At 38.8% G+C, this 18,489-nt stretch overlaps 1 protein-coding gene across 6 annotated transcripts in view; it reads left to right on the forward strand.

Moving 5' to 3' along the window:
- Positions 1 to 18,489, forward strand: part of rdx (BTB/POZ and MATH domain-containing protein rdx) — a 77,564-nt gene that overhangs the window by 56,492 nt on the left and 2,583 nt on the right. For 4 of the 6 annotated variants that reach the window (XM_020962214.2, XM_086839703.1, XM_086839704.1 and 1 more), the window contains exons 3-8: positions 16,824 to 16,974; positions 17,316 to 17,437; positions 17,502 to 17,663; positions 17,726 to 18,021; positions 18,094 to 18,272; positions 18,343 to 18,485. In XM_020962214.2, coding sequence (XP_020817873.1) covers positions 16,897 to 16,974; positions 17,316 to 17,437; positions 17,502 to 17,663; positions 17,726 to 18,021; positions 18,094 to 18,272; positions 18,343 to 18,485 — 980 coding nt within the window. In that variant the 5' untranslated portion in view covers positions 16,824 to 16,896. Of the gene's footprint in view, positions 1 to 509; positions 5,387 to 14,510; positions 16,339 to 16,823; positions 16,975 to 17,315; positions 17,438 to 17,501; positions 17,664 to 17,725; positions 18,022 to 18,093; positions 18,273 to 18,342; positions 18,486 to 18,489 lie in introns of those variants that run through there. The other 2 variants (XM_086839702.1, XM_020962213.2) reach the window with 2 other exon arrangements.

Raw genomic sequence — 18,489 nt, forward strand, 5'->3', positions numbered from 1 at the left:
CAACAATTTTTATACTTAATTTTAAATCTCCTTAGAATTTGAGCTTATGCTCTCATTATATATTTTTCTTAACAAAATTCAAATCATTTTCAAACCACAGTGCCGAGGGAATGACGGCGCCTGCCTTGATTGAAAATTGGGTTATTGTCATCGACCCATTCAAGCGGCAGGCGGCAATGTTATTAAACTTTTGTTTTATTTATGGAAATTAGTGTCAAGTAAATCATGTGCATGAGCACTATTTTGCAGTATTATCTCCGCCACAAACATTCACATTCAAGCATATGTATATTGGAAAGCATTAGATGAAATTTCTAAATCCACATCGATCGATCGATTGGATCGGTTCAATGATGATGATGATGATATAAGTGTGAGGCGGTGAGAGGCCACTGAGGAGCAGCAACAGCAGGGGTCAGGGCAGCTGGGCAATGTGAAAGTCCCAATGAAATTGAGACTCATTGAAGATTCAATGACTAAGTGGAAAAGGTGAACCAGTTGGGATTGCTTAGTGTTTCCGCAAAAAAAAAACCAAATTGAAAGGAAGTTGAACCGAACAACGACGACGCCGCCTCCAAGCGAATTATTAAAAAATGCCCAAAGGTCGCTGAACGAACATTTGTCTCCGGCCTTTGATTTCGATGATGAGCAAATCGCCATCGGATCTATACATATATATATATATATATATCCCCCCTTATATAGCCTCTGTGGCATAATTAGCCGAGTGGGCGGTGATAACTTTGAAATTGATCGTGATGATCGGACACACAGATACAAATGGGGGGGCTTTCGGTGTATTTTATGAGAGTGTGTTCGGGGTTTTGCCTTGGAATTTCGGTTGATTTATTGAATAGGCAGACCATGAACCTTTTAGTAGGAAAACCTTTTCAATTAAATTCTAGCCTAGCAACAAAGTTCTTTATTTAAATTGGAAGTATATTGTATTTATTTAGGTAAAAGTTTACCATAAACAGTTCTTGGGTCTTAAAATGCTTACCTGTGATAGTTTAAAGCCCCAGTTTATAGCCTTGGCTTCAAGGCAGTAGCAAAATCTTGTCTATAACTCAATTAACCAACCAATTTCACAAACATAAAGACACGCCCCTGGCCCACAAGTGCGACTTTCAACACCTCCAAGCGTCGCAACTTCAAAGGGGTGCTGGGACTGTGATCGGTCGGTTCTACGAGGGCCGCATTACTGTCCAATTTTCACACATTCTGGCCCTGTTGAGGAGGAAACGCCCGGCCTTTCCATCCCATCTAACTAATGAGCAGGCAAACACTCACTTACCAAGAGCCACACACACAAAGTACAACACACATGATTTGCGCGACGGACAGGACAGAAGCTGAACATGAAACTGAAACTGATGCGATCTCTGAGCATGAGCTTGTGTGTGGCCCTCAGCATTTCCACTTCCATTTCCCCATTTCCATATACCAAAAGGACACACACGAAGCCTTTTGGCCTTATGCTAATTTGCACGCCATAAATGAGACGAATGTGCCGAGTGGCGAGCGGTGGCATGTGAAGTGTAGTTTATGCACTGAGGGAAAATTATTTCATTCTATAGTTTCAATGATTTAAATTTCCACTGAGACTAGCCTCCTCTCGTTTGATGAATGGGAAATTAATGAAAATTCCTTATTTAAGCAAGAATTGTATGGCTTTTCTTCAAGTGTTCTTTGTAGTGGTTATTTGCTGCTGTTGCAGATGCAATTGTTGCAAGTGGAAAACTGCCGCGGCCTGCCACGGATCAAGGATGATGATGAGGAGTGGCAGAGGCAGAGGAGAACGAAGTGGAGTGGTTTTTGGAGGGAGGGGTGTAAGGGAATGTTGAAAAATCTGCAACTGGGTGGCCTTTGGCTTTAGTGGCCCCGGTCTTCTGATGATGGTTTGACTGCCAGCGAGCGACACATGTGTTGCTTGCTCCTGGCTCCTCGTTGCCTTCATTCATTGGATCCTCATGGCTCCTCATGCTCCTCATGGCTCCTATGTGGCATATACATACATAGTTTGGACGACGCCTAATGCCAACGACATCGACAACGCCCCATTTGGATACAGACACACCAACACACACACGAGAGTACAATGTACACCACCCGAAAAAGCGACAAAAAAACATTAGCTGACAAAGGACGACAGCTCGACAGAAGTCGAAGGGGTGTTCCAGTGTCAACTGTTCCTGCAGGGATAACAGGCACAGGCACACTCAAAGAAAAAGGTTATCTTAAAGCTAATAAGACATAAAGAGAAGACTGTATAAGTTGACTCAAGACCAAAAATAAGGCTTAGAATCAATCATATAGTTTAAATTTATATTGAAGTAACTAAAAAGGATAATGGTAACCCCCGAAACAAGTGTTTTGATCCATTCCACTGTTTGTAAAGTAATAAAAAGTCAAGGAATTGAGATTTTTCTTTGGAAAATTAAAGTTTTCGAAGGATTTTTGGTATCTTTTAATACATAAAATTTTATAAAGATTTTTTTTATAATTATTATTACCTAATCCTTATTCCATATTTAATTTCGCTTCAAGTCCTGTAAGCAAATATTAAATAAATATCTCATAATATTATATTTAAAAGTAAATAAGATTCCGAAAGCTCCCTTGGAAAATTGATCAATTATATTTCCGCAATGTGTTGTTCGAAGGTGACTTCGACTTGTCCCTGCTCTGCTCCTTGAAGGCTTTTCCGTATCCCCCTCGTATATTCGATATGTATACATAACTATGTGGAAAGGAAGCCCCTGAAGGCCGACCAAAGATGAGGGCAAGAAGGAAGGCGATGCCAGCCAGCCAGCAGAAGGCCGCCAGTGGATAGGGGAATGGGGATGAGCACCGGATCGGACCGCCTGTGTGACCAAGCGATTACCGTTTATCGCCACGCCAAGGACCGCCGGCAAAGGCAAAGCCAAAAGCAAAGTCACAAGCAAAGGCAAAGGCAGAAGCGGCGGCCTCCGTCCTGCGACCACACAGATACACGGATACACGAGCATTTTACGCACAAGCACACGCAATATACGGATACACGCGCAATAATTTATCAGCTGGCCCTCAACCTCGCTCTCTCTCGCTTGCTCGTGCCCATGCTTTCGCCCTCTCTCACTCGCTCTTTGCACTTGCGCTCGATTTTCAGTGTCGCTCTAACCTCTCGCTCTCTCTGAGTCTTGTCGTTGCTTCCTTTTTGTACCCTGGACTTGTGGGGTATACTAGTATTTTGGTAGTTTCTTAAGTACTACTTTGTTACTATTTTAAATGTAGCTGAACTCTTACAAGCAACATAAAGTGTTTGACAAAAACGACATAAACTTCTTCGAAATTTTGTTATTATTTACAATTTTTGCACCAACAATGCTCAAATCTCTTTCTCCACCAGCTTAATTTAAATTTTAAAAGGTTTGTAATAAAACAAACTACACTCAGTCATTCCCTACAGTTCCTCCCTATACAGGGTATCTCGTTATTGAGACCCCCCCACCCCTGGGACCCTCTAAAACAAAAAAAAAAATAAAACCTTTCCCACTCGTTTCCCATATGTGCTCATCGACCTCACACCGAGCCAAAACGAAAGTGTGGGTGTGCGTGTGTGTTACATGGTGAAACGCCGCCAGAGAGAGAGAGAGAGAGAGATGGTGAGAGAGAAACGAAACGACCACGACACGAAGCGAAACGAAACGAATCGAGACAAAACGAGAGAGAATTGAAACGCGGCGGGCAGCGCTGTCAGCGCCCAGCCATCGCAGTCGACGTCGTCGTTGCCGTGAACACTGGCGGAAATTTGTGTATTTCGAAGTATTGTATCTGTATCTGCTCATTTCAACGCGCACTTTCAAGCGGAGCGGTTCGGCTTTTTGTGAAATCTATAAATAAAATAAAAAATAAAACTCGATTCGATTCCGCTCGCTTCGCTTCGTTGTGTGTCGCCTTTAAACAAGTTGGAAATATCTAAGAAAAAAAAAAATATACAAAGCAAAATCAAATACTACTAATCGGAAAAGAGCAAAAGAAATATACAAACGGAATGTGGCAGCAAAGAGATTAAACGGAAAAGTTGAGCAATTGGCAAAACCAGAAATCTAGAAATCTGTGCGTGCGCGTGTGACCATTAAGTTTGTGTTTTTTGGAAAAGTTAAGAGAAAGAAAAGCAAGCGAAAAAGCTGAAAAGTAAAATGTTTGAGCCCTATGTGAAAATTAAGAAAAAGCGAAATGTGCATGAAATCTATGAAAATGAGAATTTAGAGCAGCAGCGACAGGAGCAACAGCAGCAACAGCAACAACCTGCCACTGCAGCTGGGGATAATTGTTGCTGCGAGAATGCGCCCGAAGTTGCAGCAACATCTATAGTAGGAGCAGGAGCAGCAGCAGCAGCAACGGCGGCAGCAGGAACAGCAACAGGAGCTGCGGCGGCCACCAGCAGCAGCAGCGGGAACTGCAGTCGCCTGCAGCAATTGATATCGACGCCACCAGTATTATTGCGGCAGCAGCAGCAACACCCACAACTGCAGCAGCAACAGCAGCAGCAAGCTGCGCCTTCGGTTTTGCAACAGCATTTGGGTCACCTGAATTACGAAAGTGGAGCAACTGCAGCGGCAACAACCAACAGCGGCAGCAGCAGCAGCAGCAACAGCAGCAGCAGCAGCAACAGCAGCAGAAGTGGCTCGGCAACACTGGCGCAGCATTTGGCAAGCCCAAGCAACATATTGCAAGCGGCATTCGGCAGCAGCAACTTGCAACACATATTGACGCGCGCCTCACCCGCCCACGTGCCCGTACCCGTACCCTCGCCGTCGCCGCCCTCCTCCTCCAACAGCAGCAGCAGCAGCAGTAGCAGTAGCAACAATTGCAGCAGCGCCTGTGCTGGAAATACGCATTACAACGGCGGCAATAGCAATAGCAACAGCATCATTGCCAGCCGCCTGTTTGGAGCAGCATCCTCCTCATCCTCATCCTCGTCGGCATCACCCTCCTCCTCATCCCATCATCTGCATGGCCACCACTCGGCGCTGACCAACTCCATAACGAATCGCATCAATCAGTCCATTCGGAGGCATCTCAACCAGCAGCAGCATCAGCATCCCCTAAGCGCCACCTCCTCCTCCTTGTCGTCGTCGTCATCCGCGTCTGCGTCCTCCTCCTCCGCCTATCAGCACTATCATCATCATCATCATCATAGCAGCAGCAGCAGCAGCAACAGCAGCAGTAACTCCAGCAGCAGCAGCAGCAACATCAACAACAACAGCCATCATCAACACCACAACTCTGCAAATACAAATCAACAGCAACCACAACAATCTCCTCTGTGCCTAGTATTATTAGTTAAATGCCCAAATTCCAAGGAATTTTGTAACGCCGCCGCAAATTTCTGTGATAAAAGGTAAATACAATCAGGATAACTACACCCTTTAAGTTAAAGTGTAAAAGAATATTATCTCTAGTTTAAATGCCAGAAGTTGACATTTGTTCATATGAGACCACACTTGCTATATCTATTTAAATTGCAGTAGCAATCTAGTATTCAAATAATAAGCTAGTAAGCGGTGGTCTCATGAATGACAAAAGATGAACTTTAAAGTCATATCTGATGGGGTTTTCAATTTGCAAAACTACTACCTTAGGCGATTTCTATACTTTGTTTAAATAAAGTAAGAAAACAGAGTAGAATTCCACTTTACCTGGAATTTTAAACACATAAACCCTTCACTTTTATAAAGAAAGAAGGAAATTGGACTACAAAGGCCTTTTAAAAATAAACTTGGACTACTTTTATACAGAAACCTTGATAAGGAATATGATACAATCAATTCTATAGAACTCCTCTTTGTTCTATAAATTATTTACCTTAGGAAAACTTTACCAGATCCGGAAAAAGTCTTTCCCTAAGGCTACAACCATAGATATTACCTATAAACCCTCTCCAAAAGGCAACAAGTTTATGTTTAAACCAAAATCTAGCCTAGAATTGTTAGCTTCCCCCTCAACAAAATCCCCCAAAAAACCCCCCCTTCAGCTATGTATGACCCAGTTTCGTTTTACCAGGACCTTTCGGTTCGCTTCCTGAGCAGCTACTTGCACCCTGAACTACTTCGGGCTTAGGCTGTGTGGGTTCAAGTAACCATTGTCACATCCTTGAATTACGGCCACAACAAACCCCAACCAAGTCGAGGCAAACAAAACACAAAACAGTTTGTTTTGTAAAAGTTTCTCTGCTATTTTGATTGTTTGCCACCACACCGTGGAGTGTGCGTGTATTAGACGTTGATATATACCAAACAATATACAATATATATTTATATATATTCATACATACATATATTTAATTTTGATGACTTGTAGTTTATGAATAACCGAGAGTTATAGTCGCTACGACTTTAGTTTTAGTTGGCGCAACCTCGAGTGCTTTTTCTGATGACCTTACTTTGCGTAAGTAATTGGTTGCTTTAGCACGATGATTTGCTTACTAAATTCCATTGATCGTTTAGGGTAGCACAGAACCCACCTAAGTGTGGTGTCGTAACTCTCTTTTCCCCGGTCGAATAATAAACAAAACTTAAGTAATTAAGTTCTCTCTGTGTATCAGCCGCCGACGCCGTCGCCACCCTTAATAGCAGCTTGCTTTCTCTCTCTCTCATGTGCTCTCCTTTTCGCTCTCGTGGCTACTGCTGCTGCTTGGCTTTCACACGGTGACCCCAAAAGGCGTTCGCCTAACCTCAAAAAGATGAACGGAAAATATATATAACAATTTGGTAAACACAAAACTTTTTTACTCAGTCTTTTGTTGCTGCCTCTTGTTTTTTTTTAATGCTGATGCGTTGTTCTCCATTGCTGTGTTTTAACTTTTCCGTTTTTTTTTTTTGTTTGAGTGGCACTCAATTTTTGGTTAATTAATGGGCGTGGGCGAAATGAGTGCACGGTGAGAAAAATTAAGGTGAAAATTTGACCAAATAGAGAGTGATTTAAGTTGCCTTGATGTCTAGGTGTCATTTCAATTCATTTCCTTCTTTCTTGCATGCTTTTCTGACCTTTCTACATCATGCTTTTGCACTAAAATTCCCAAGTACGAAGTCGGGGACACTAAGAAGTATGAATTGGGGCATTATTAAATGGAAATAACAGTATTGTGGTAGATTTTATACCTTGAAACCGTAATAAGACATAGCAAGGTTATAAATGTTATTTCTTTTAAAATAACTAACCATAATTTTACCTGCTTAAAACTTGATTAAATAATAATCATAATGAATGGGATAAGCTATAGCATTTTTTTTTGCTGTGCTTCTGGTTGCGTGCCAACCTTTGTCATTTGGGGTCAGCAAACAGCTGCAGCAGCAACATCTACAGCCACACCGCAGCAGCTGCTGCTTTTGTCATTGAAGAAGAGTGCTGGAGAATTGAGAATCGAGACCATGGCTCGTGCTTGGGTTCTTTCTTAGTGCCTACTTGCTTGCCTCTGCTGACCATGTGCCAGTAATTGTTATTATTTATTTTTCTGCCTTTCCCCCATTCACTTTTCACTCTATAGGGCCCCTTGGTTCTGTTCTGGTTTTCTTTCGTTCACTTGTTGCTCGATTTCTTTGGCCTTGTCTTGCCGGCTGCAAAATTGCCCGATAATCCGCAATATTTTCAACGAAATAAAAATAATAATAAAGAAATAAAAACAAAGTAGAGCTCTTTGTCTCAGCCGCCAACTGGAAAATCTGAGTCATGTGTCCGCTGATTGCAAACAGACTGGCTCTTTATCAGTGCTTTTTTTTGGTTTGAATTTCAGTTACGGTTTTGGGTTTAAGTGCACCCACTCTTGAGTACATATTGTAAATTACATTTACACTTTAAACCAAAGCAAAGCAGAAGTTGTGTAAATATATTTGCAAGGTTTTTAAAGGGAAATAACTGCTCATACAAATAATATATAATAATATATAATCTGTATACGCTTGACATCAGTGAAATGGATTGTAGAATAAAATCTATCCCAGAAATTACTAATTGATATTTTAAAATACTTAAAGAATTGCTTCGCGAATCATAAGAAGAAAATGTTGCTAGCTTTCTTACTTATATAAGTACAGTATATTAAACTTGTAACTACAATACGTCACTATGTAATCACAGCATTTACATATTACCTTGAAATCAAAAGCTATCTTTCGATTATATTTATTATTATAATCTTATTTCCTGATTATATTAATAGTGCGTTGAAAGTATATTTAACCTTCGGATTTTCCCCGCAATTTAAAAGTGCTTCCACTCCAGTCTTTGAACCCGTAACCCCTTCCTGTATTTCGAATACCCTTTCCCTCTTTTGTTTCGCTTTGCGGTTTTTGTATTTTATCTGGTCGAATGGGAAGAGACGGGAAGTTTGCTTCGCTGATTTTTGATTTTATTTGAAAGGGCCGCTCGTGTGGATATGTTGCTTGTCGTTATGTTGCAAAACATCAGGCAACATGTTGCCGCAACACTGAGTAATGTGAAATTTTCACCAGCAATTGCTTATACAATTAATTAAAAACTAAATTATAAGAAATCATTAACTCAAATCCTTTCTGCGATTTGTACAAATGAACTTTAAATTATTATTAAATTTCTTAACAACAATGAATAGTAAAGCTATTCCAACTTTACTCCAACTTTAATGTTCAAAACCCAAACTTAATCCAATAATTCCTTCTTCTCACACACCTTTTACACCCAAAAATCTTAAACCGTAAATCCGAGAAGAGATCAGAAATCGAGATCAAAATCAAGTTAAAGATCGAGACTCAAGATCGAGCTTCTTTCACTCACAACCCACATTTTATTTAGAACAGATCTCACCTAGAAATCGGGCGAGTGGCGAGAATCTCTTTGGCCAATACAAAAAAAAAAAAGAAGATCTTTTAAGCCAACAAGATTGCGCCTAGTGAAAGAGGGGCAAGCCTGAAAACGCTGTAGAAAAAGAAAAGAAAAAGTCAAAGAAAAAAAAGAAAGCCCGACAAAAACAAAATGTGAAAACGCATGAAAGCCCGATCGCTCACAATTTGTTTAGAAAGTGCAGAGAAAGAGGTAAAAGCGGCAAAATGCAAACAAGCCAAAAAGTTTGAGGCCCCCTAGAAACGATTCAATGAAAATTGGGCACACAGCAGCAGCCAGCAGCACCCCGCCACATGTGGCTTATTATTAATTTATTGATTTTCAACTCCCAAACTTGTTTGACTGTGTGAAAATTTATTATACAACAAAAGCAGCTGGTAAAAAGCAACGGAGACACGCGCTAAAACGGCCACAACAACGTGCTTTTTGGGCTAAGAGAGCCCCAAAGAGAGCTTAACAAGGGAGCTGGGGGAAAATGGTAGGAAAAAAAAGAGTTAACAAGAGAGATCTGCGAACACGACGACGTCATCAAACTGGTTTCAACGATTACATAAAGTCTTGTCGTCGTCGTTCAGCAAACTTGCTCTCGTTTTTTTGTGGCTTCGGGTTTGAGCTGCTTCGGGTTTTATTTATTATTGTTTTTTTCTTTTTTTTATTGCTGACGATCGGGTGAAACTCTCTGCCAACGTCGCTGCCGGCATCAGAAACGCCTACGCAAACACAGTTACAAAAAATGGGTGTCTTACAAGATCAATTTGTTGTAATAATTATTCCAACAAAATTAAGATTTGTTTTTAAAGTACTTATTGTGTGAAAAGCACCGTCAGTTATAGTAATTTAAATGTATAATCTTAGACACCATCTTAAAAGATCACTAAATACATCCGAGCATTTCGATGTCAAAATTGTTGGTGTAATGATCTCAATTTTTTCCAACAACACCGCTCGTCACCCAACTAGCTACACCTCATTTCCTATGCTGCCCGTTGTTTTTACGCAATCGAAATGTTTGTTTTCCCCCTCAGCCATTATTGTTTGTGATTATTAACACAAACTTTCATTTATGCTGCAATCCCTCCAAAAAATTCACAGCAATAAAAGTGTCAAACCAATGTGGCAAAAATGGTTTTGAGTTTTTGGTCAGCTTCGCTTTGCTATTGCGGCCTAGTTTCATTTTGGGTTTGTTTGAGCCCAGAAACTGTGACACGGGCCGATTAGCATTTCAAATCCAACAAATAATCCCAAAGAGCCCACAAAACGGCAGTTATGTAAAAATTAACAACATTAACTTTATGTATGATGGAAAATGTCACATTGTGGCATGCTTTTATTTATTGGAGATTTATGAAATGAGAGCAGGAATGAGAAAAATATTTGTGTTATTAAAGTGTAATTAATATATAATAATATTTAAATAAACTTCAGACACGGGGACCTTTATCTTTGATATTACAATACTCCAATCTTGTTAATATTTGGCCAACCCTGTCCCAGAAAATTAACACTCAAATTTTATAATAAATTTATTCTAATTGGTATTCTTAATCCCATATATTGCAAACAAAAATCAGCAAGAAATGAGCTAATATTTCTCCAATCCATTGATTAGGTTGTTGATCCATTAATTAGCGCTACCACAATTGCAATTGCAATAGCCTTGTTAAAGGAAAAACTCTCGAATCGTTTAAGGGTATAATTATAGAAACATAATAATTTCCCAACTTTCGATTGTTTTCATTAGTGCGAAAAACAATCGCAGCATAGACCAACAACAACTACACCAACACCAATAACAACAACAGCAGGCAAATTTCACTCTACTTACATGATTTCGTACGCTTTAGCTTTATATAACAACAACAACAACAACAACAAGCAGAGTCGGGCGACTTTCACGAAAAACTGCAGGCGGCAGCGAAACTGTGAAACTGCAGCCGCCGCAAGCCTCCTTGTGTGTGTGAGCGAACGAGAGCGCACTAGTAACAGAGGCAGACCAGACGCCAAAGCTGGAGCTTTCTCTCCCTCTGCAAAAGTTACAACAACACCAACAACAATACCAACAACAGTAATAACAACAGAAATAGCAAGAGCAATAACTACTACAACAACAGTTCGGCGGGGGCCAAAGGCAAACGGACGACGCAACGAATTGACTTTTTTTTAGTTCAGTTGAGTGAAAGACCCGCAAAACCAAAAAGCCAAAACGAAACCCCAACCGAAAACCCAAAAAAGCAAAATGACAACAAAATGGCAAAGAAAACGAACAGGGAGAAATGTTGAGCGTGGGAGTTTTTAAAATTAATATGCGTCAAAACTGTTGACACTTTTTATTACACACAAGCCGAGAGAGTGGAAAATGGAGAAAGAGTCTCCACATCTCTTTCTCCCCCCCCTTAAACTTGCCATGGGCACACTCTTCAAAATTGAATAGGTGCTACGAATTGGGAATTAACTGTGCTTTTGTTTAGAATTTCATTTATATAAATGTAAAGAAAGTTCTTATATGTTGTACCATGCGATGGATTCATTTCCGACCGTATAAATTATATATATTCTTGATCAGCATCAATAGCCAAGTCGATCTAGCGTGATAGCAATAAATATATATATAAATAATAACAACATAACGCTATTTTTTTCATATAAATTCATTAATATGAATTCATATAATTTCACCAACACTCCGTGAATTTGTTGTAAATACAACTTTAAGCAAGGTATATTTTTATTTTTAGCACAAAATGTAGGAAAGTAAAGCTTAAAATTATTACAACCTATTTTACAACACAATATTTATTTTTATACAAAATAGACGAACTTTAAATATCCTTTAACTAATTAAATTAAAACCCCATAACCGCCACCTAATTTCTCCTTGTGTCAGCAGTTAACTGCCTATTTTTGGGTGGGTATCATCATCCGTGTTGGCGTTGTTTCGTGTCATTGTTGTTGGATGTTACCCCCAAGATGTGGCAATGTATCTTTGTTGCTCGTGTTGCATTTGTGGCGGAAGTGAAGTTTTCGTTGTCTGAGTTGCTTTTAGGAGTTCAACTTGCGTGGAGTTTCTCTTTTGAAATCATTTTCATTGGCATGAAAGTTCACATTATTTAAATTAAATTGCCGCCGCTTCTTCTTCGTCGTCGTGGTTGTCGTTGCCTTCTCTTTGGCGACGACTGAAAAATGTATCTTTGCATCTGTGTTTATGTAAAAAAAGCAAAACTACAACAACTAAAATGCGCAAAAAAAAAGAAAAGAAAAGCCAAGAAAAGCGTTTCCTTTTGGCTCGAAAACAACGGCGACAACTGAAAAGCGTTTTTCACTCAACTCGACTAGGCGGCGGAGTGAAAGGAGCATTTTTTGTTTTTGTTGGTGAAAACGCCAAGTGAAAAGCGCCATGCGATAATTTGTTGTAAAGAAAAATGAAAAATTTTCACCATTTTCAGCTTGAGTTCGTTTATTATTGCCTTTTGTTATTGTTATTGTTATTGTTGTTGTTGTCGCTGTGGTTGTAGCTGCCTTTATCAAATTTCATTTAAATGCTAATGAAAACTTGCCGGAAGTGTGGAAAGCGCCAAAGCGAGTCGCTGGCAAATTATATAACTTTTTCCTTTTTTTTCTCTCTTTACATTTTTGTTTGGCGGAAAAAGTTTTCCCTTCCTCTCCTCTCACTCTCTTTCTCTTTATCTGTAGTTTTCCCAATGAGCCACAGCAGCTGCTGCGTGGAATAACCATCAATTTCTTTGCTCCCCAAAAAAATAATAGAAAAGAAAAGTAAAGAAACGTAACGAAACGTGTTTCCTTTTGGCCAAAAAAAAAATCAATTTATGGTATTTCTTTAACGCGTGCTGCAAGTTGTGCTCCCTTCCAAAAGGAGAGATTTGTGCTCCTCCCTGGATTTGTCATAAATTCCCAGTCATTGTGCTGCGATCCCAAGGCCCACGCACAACACATGGAAAGGATCCCCCAGGGAGAGGCTGATAGTACACAGAACAAAATAAGAATAGTGTTTTAATAAAGATAAATACTAATATCAAGTTAATCACTGATCTTATTTCACTTTTCTTATGATCAGAATAAGTCTTAGAAGAGTGGGTTTTACTTAGAAAAGTTTAAAAGCATTTAAAGATCCAAGATTATTCTATATATATTCTTGCTCAGCAAGACGAATCGATCTAGCTATGTCAGCGAGAAGTAATCCTTCATTTTTGATGTAGAATCAATCTTTAAAAAGAATTTTCAGATATAACCAACTTATATAGCCTTGATCTTTTCTCAAAAATAAGGTGCAGTGTGTGTACTATATGGAATTTCTTGATCCGTGACCAACTGGATTCGTCGCATTCCAGCTGTCTTTGTGGACTCTCATCCTCATCCTTCTTCGATAGACTCTGTGTGGGTTCCCTGTTCTGCAGCAGAACTAATGTTGGTCTCCCGGTGGCTAAGTAAGCAAAACTAATGGCTAAGCAAAAAAAAGGGCATTAATGCCGCGGTGTGTTTGCCAAACAATTCAAATTTATTTACCACCGAACCTCTTTAAATATAAAGAGAAGGGTCCATAGACCTTAATAAAATATAGGAGAGGTAAAGTCATAGGTGGGTTTCTGTATTATAATTCAATGGGAATTGGTTTACAGTCTAGACCTTATAGTCTAGACAAAGCTGTGTCTGTGTTTACTTAATAATTATATAAACTTTCAGGGCAATGTTTGATATGAATAGGGGGAAATGGTGTTTTATTTCTGCAGAATGTATATAAATAACTATTTCAAGGCTTTCTTAAATACTTTTATATATGATTTTTACTTCATAGAATAATATATGGTTGGTTAAGGGAAATATTTATTTTAAATTAGTATTTTTATGCATTCTTGAATACTTTTATTATACTGTTACCTCATGAATTTTACTTCTTAGATTGATTTATGGTTTATTGATTAAAATATTTCTTTATATATTTTTTTTATGCTTTGTTGTATAATTTAAATGCAGTTTATTTCTTCTTAGTATAATTTATTGTTTATCAAGAGAATTTTTGGATTTTGTCTTAAATTTAAGGTGAAAAAATAAGAGATTCTTACTCTTACTGTGACTTTTTGTTGAGTCAGAGTCACCTTTACCTTTCCTAATTCAATTACAAAGTTCTGACTGAGTTTTGGGCTTTCCAAGTTTAGCCTTGTTATGTTTTCCTCTCTCTCCTTCTCCTATTCTCCTCCTACAATTCTCCTTATCCTATTCTCCTTCTTCTACTGTTCTCTGTCTCCTCCTTCTGTGATTTTTTTCCCCTGGTTTGAGGCGCCAAACAAATGATTTTCAATGTCATAACAAAACAAACTAAATTTTTTTTTGGCTCTGGCCCTTGGTGTTGGCTTCAAGCACGAGACAGAGGGTGAGGGCAAGGGAGAGGTGGTGAGGTGGTGGTGGTGCTCAATGCCAAATCAATGTCATTAACATTAAGGCACACTCACTAAAAATTGAATAAAGCGGCTCAGCACAGCTCTCGTCTCGGCTCGACGTTGCGCAGCTTGGTTTTTCGGTGTTTCGGTTTACGGCTTATGGCTTATGGACTTACTACGGTTTGTTCACCTTGACGAGCTGCGTCAACCTTTTGATGGCTAACACACACACAGACACACGCACGCGTGCGGGGCCCATTGAAGGTCCTTCAGCTGGATTTTGATGATGGCCATCAAAATGGCCAGAAAGAGAGAGCTCAGCTGAGGCTGCAAAATTTACTGAACTGAGTAGTGAAAACAGAGAAGTGAGAAATGAGAACTGAAAAACGCTGAAAATGGGAAGCGGAAAACGGTTTTGCACCTTGAAAATCTCAACCTTGCTGAGCTGAGCTGAGTTGAGAGGCAGGCAGCAGAGCAGCCTTGCTTAGATTTTTCCAACATTTCCTACGCTTAATTGTGCACTGACAGGAAAAGGCATAAGAGATCGGTTTAAGATTGACTTTAGAATATATGAAACCAATTTAAACCATTAAAGAAAAGATATAAAGCATAAAAAATGTTAAAAGAAATATTTATATAAATTTATTTGACATATTAAATATTTTTATAGACTTGATCTAGGAGGTTAATTGCCTAAAGTGCTAAAAGAAATATATATACTAATTTATTTAACAATTTAAATATGTTAAAAAATTGGTAAAGAACATTTGTTAACTACAAATGCTAGATAAATATTTATAAATTCATTTACATGTTTGCAAAACCTTCTTTAGAAAATTTATAAACTCAAAAGCATTATAATATGATTATTATATATTTTTTTAAACATATTTAATGGGAACTTTATTAATTAATTTAGCGAATTACAAATATTTAAATTGTTTTTTTTTTTTAGAGAATTTGTGAACTCAAAAATGCTAGAAAAATGTACATAATTTTTCCGTATTCTTAAAATTGTTTCATACAATTTTTTAAATAGACATTCCTGTTTTCTTTTTATATTATAATTATTAAATATTTTTGTATATTATTTTCTTATATTATTAAATATTTGATGTCGTATATTTTTGCTATATTTTTCTCCCTGTGTACAAATCGCTGCTACCTCTGTCATCTACTGTCTTTTCCATGTGCATCTGCGCACTGGAGACAACAAAAAAAAAGACCTTATGAGAATGGCAGATTATTATTGTTGCTATTGTGCGTCAAAGATCCTTCTGCCATCCTCCCTCCCTCTCCACCTCTCTCCTCTCCTCTCCTCTCCTCTGCCAGCATCCTTTGCACCTTTTCCTAGATGAGCATCGGCACCACATTCATCCACATCCTCATCCACACTCACCTTCGCCGCCGACTGACCCATTGTTTGTCAATTTTCCACTCCTGGCTACATTTCCTCGGGTCCATTGTTTGGTCTCGTCATCTGCAGGATTTTCAACTCCTCTGCCTGTCGTGATTTTTCCAATTTTCCCAATTTTCCCGGTTTCCATCAGTCAGTTTTCCTTTGCTGCTCCTGCGCAACGGTTGTGTGTTGTTCTCTTCTTGTGATATTTATAACGTCTTGAGAATAACTTCTTTGTTCGAAAAGCTTCAAAAGCTAAAGCTTTGGTTTTATCTCTGTTTGATCTTTCCATTCTCTGGTGATTCTAAGATTATTCGGAGTTACTGTAAAATAAATATATACATATATATATAATCGGTCTTCGACTTAGCTCCCTTTTTTTCGGCAATTATGAACGCTCCATTTTTTGGCGCACTTCGCTTTACATTGTCCAGTCGTTCGTGTCGTCTTGTTCAACGTTTTTATTAACAAATTAATATTTAAATATTTTTAATTTGGAAGAAACATTTTTGTGCGCGTGTGTTATATTTTGTGTGTGTTTTATTTATTTGAAACGGGCGGCAAGCTGGAGAACTCTCTGCTGTTGAAGCTGCTCAATCTATTGGCCCGGCACTCGAATTCTGATAGCAATTTTGTGAAAGTTGAATTCGAGCGCAGCATTATGGATCTAATACAGGAGCCAAGGTGATCACAAAAGTCTTGAATTTACATTTTAAAATGTTAAAGTATTAAATGTACCAAATATGGAGGTGAAAAAATAAAGAAATCGACAAGATAACCTTTAAAATTTGACCAAGAATAGCTGTGAACTTGAAGAGTTTTAGATGCTTGTTTAGGAATAAGTTAATAATATTTTACGATGATTTTTAAGACATAAGAACCTAGGCTTTCCTGTTAAAATATATTGATAGAAATACATTTTCTGGACAAGGCAATTTTCTCTTAGGAAAATTACTGTATCACAGCCATTTTCTAAATTTTTCCCAAGAATATTTTATAAAAGAAGTCTCCAAGATTACTTCTAGGGAATATGAGTGCAAAAGCACCTTTCTCCTCATTTTAAGCTGAATTTTACAGCCTTTTTACTATTTATTTAATGATAATAGATTTAATAATTTATTATATTTTTAACTAATCCCTTAATTTGTTCTATTATTTAATCTTTTTAGATTGCCGGTGAACGAATGTCAGGCAAGCCAAACAGCTAGAGTCACCTCGAACCTGCACGCATCCAGTAGTACGATGGCGGTCAGCCGCGTTCCCTCGCCGCCCTTGCCGGAAGTTAATACGCCAGTCGCCGAGAACTGGTGCTATACGCAGGTAAGTCTCCTTAAAGTCCCTTCCAAATCCCAAAACAACCCAAGCGAGGATTAAATTTCCTGCACATCCTCCAATATTTGGTTTTTGCATTCCTAAGGATTTGCAAACCGGCTGAGCCATCCTAAACCGATCGGATTTCATCCATTTTTTTATACGTTGTAAACCTGTAAATGCATTTCCGCTCAGAGACAGGGAGTTATAGGTGCTCAGGTACAGGTGATGGTGACTCAGGTGGTCGAAATCCGAGAAGTTTGTTACAATATTTACCAGGGATCCTTTCCCCCCTTCCCAAAACTCCATTAACCCACGTATTCTGTTGTTATTTATTTATTTCTAAACAGGTTAAAGTGGTTAAATTTAGTTATATGTGGACCATAAATAACTTTAGTTTTTGTCGGGAGGAAATGGGTGAAGTACTCAAATCGTCCACATTCTCAGCCGGTGCTAATGACAAACTGAAATGGTGAGTTTAACAAATTGCACAAACTATTAAATAACTTACTTAATTACTAAATCTTTATCTTTAGGTGTTTACGGGTGAATCCCAAGGGTCTTGATGAGGAGAGCAAGGATTACCTATCGTTATACCTACTGTTAGTGTCGTGTAATAAATCGGAAGTGAGAGCCAAGTTCAAATTTTCCATACTAAATGCCAAGCGTGAGGAGACCAAAGCCATGGAATCCCAAAGGTATGAGTTACCTATCAATCATTTCTGTTAGAATCTATATTAATCTATATTCTCTATTACAGAGCTTATCGCTTTGTGCAGGGCAAGGATTGGGGTTTCAAGAAGTTCATCCGACGCGACTTTCTGCTGGACGAGGCCAATGGCCTGCTGCCGGAGGATAAGCTAACCATTTTCTGCGAAGTCAGCGTTGTGGCGGACAGTGTCAATATCTCTGGACAATCCAACATCGTGCAGTTCAAAGTGCCCGAATGCAAGCTATCCGAGGATCTGGGCAATCTCTTCGACAATGAGAAGTTTAGCGACGTCACGCTCTCTGTGGGCGGTAGGGAGTTCCAGGCGCACAAGGCCATACTGGCAGGTAAGAATTTACAACAAATACTCCTATACTTTTAAACTTTAATTAATATATATTAAATTTTCTAAATAATAGCGCGCAGCGATGTCTTTGCGGCCATGTTTGAGCATGAGATGGAGGAGCGAAAGCTGAATCGTGTCGCCATAACCGATGTGGATCATGAGGTTCTTAAAGAAATGCTGCGATTCATATATACGGGCAAAGCACCTAATTTAGAAAAAATGGCTGATGATCTCCTAGCGGCTGCTGATAAGGTAAAATTCAAACTAAAATCTCTCTGCAAATATCAGAAAATAATTAAATATTTGATTTATTTTCTGGCAGTATGCACTCGAAAAGCTGAAAGTGATGTGCGAGGAGGCGCTGTGCGTCAATCTCTCTGTAGAAACAGCAGCCGAAACACTAATATTAGCTGATCTCCACAGTGCGGATCAATTGAAAGCACAAACGATAGATTTCATAAATACGTAA

This window comes from Drosophila serrata, unplaced genomic scaffold, assembly GCF_035046125.1.
Source record: "Drosophila serrata isolate PLE 108 unplaced genomic scaffold, ASM3504612v1 contig_376, whole genome shotgun sequence".
In the NCBI taxonomy this organism is placed as follows: domain Eukaryota; kingdom Metazoa; phylum Arthropoda; class Insecta; order Diptera; family Drosophilidae; genus Drosophila; species Drosophila serrata.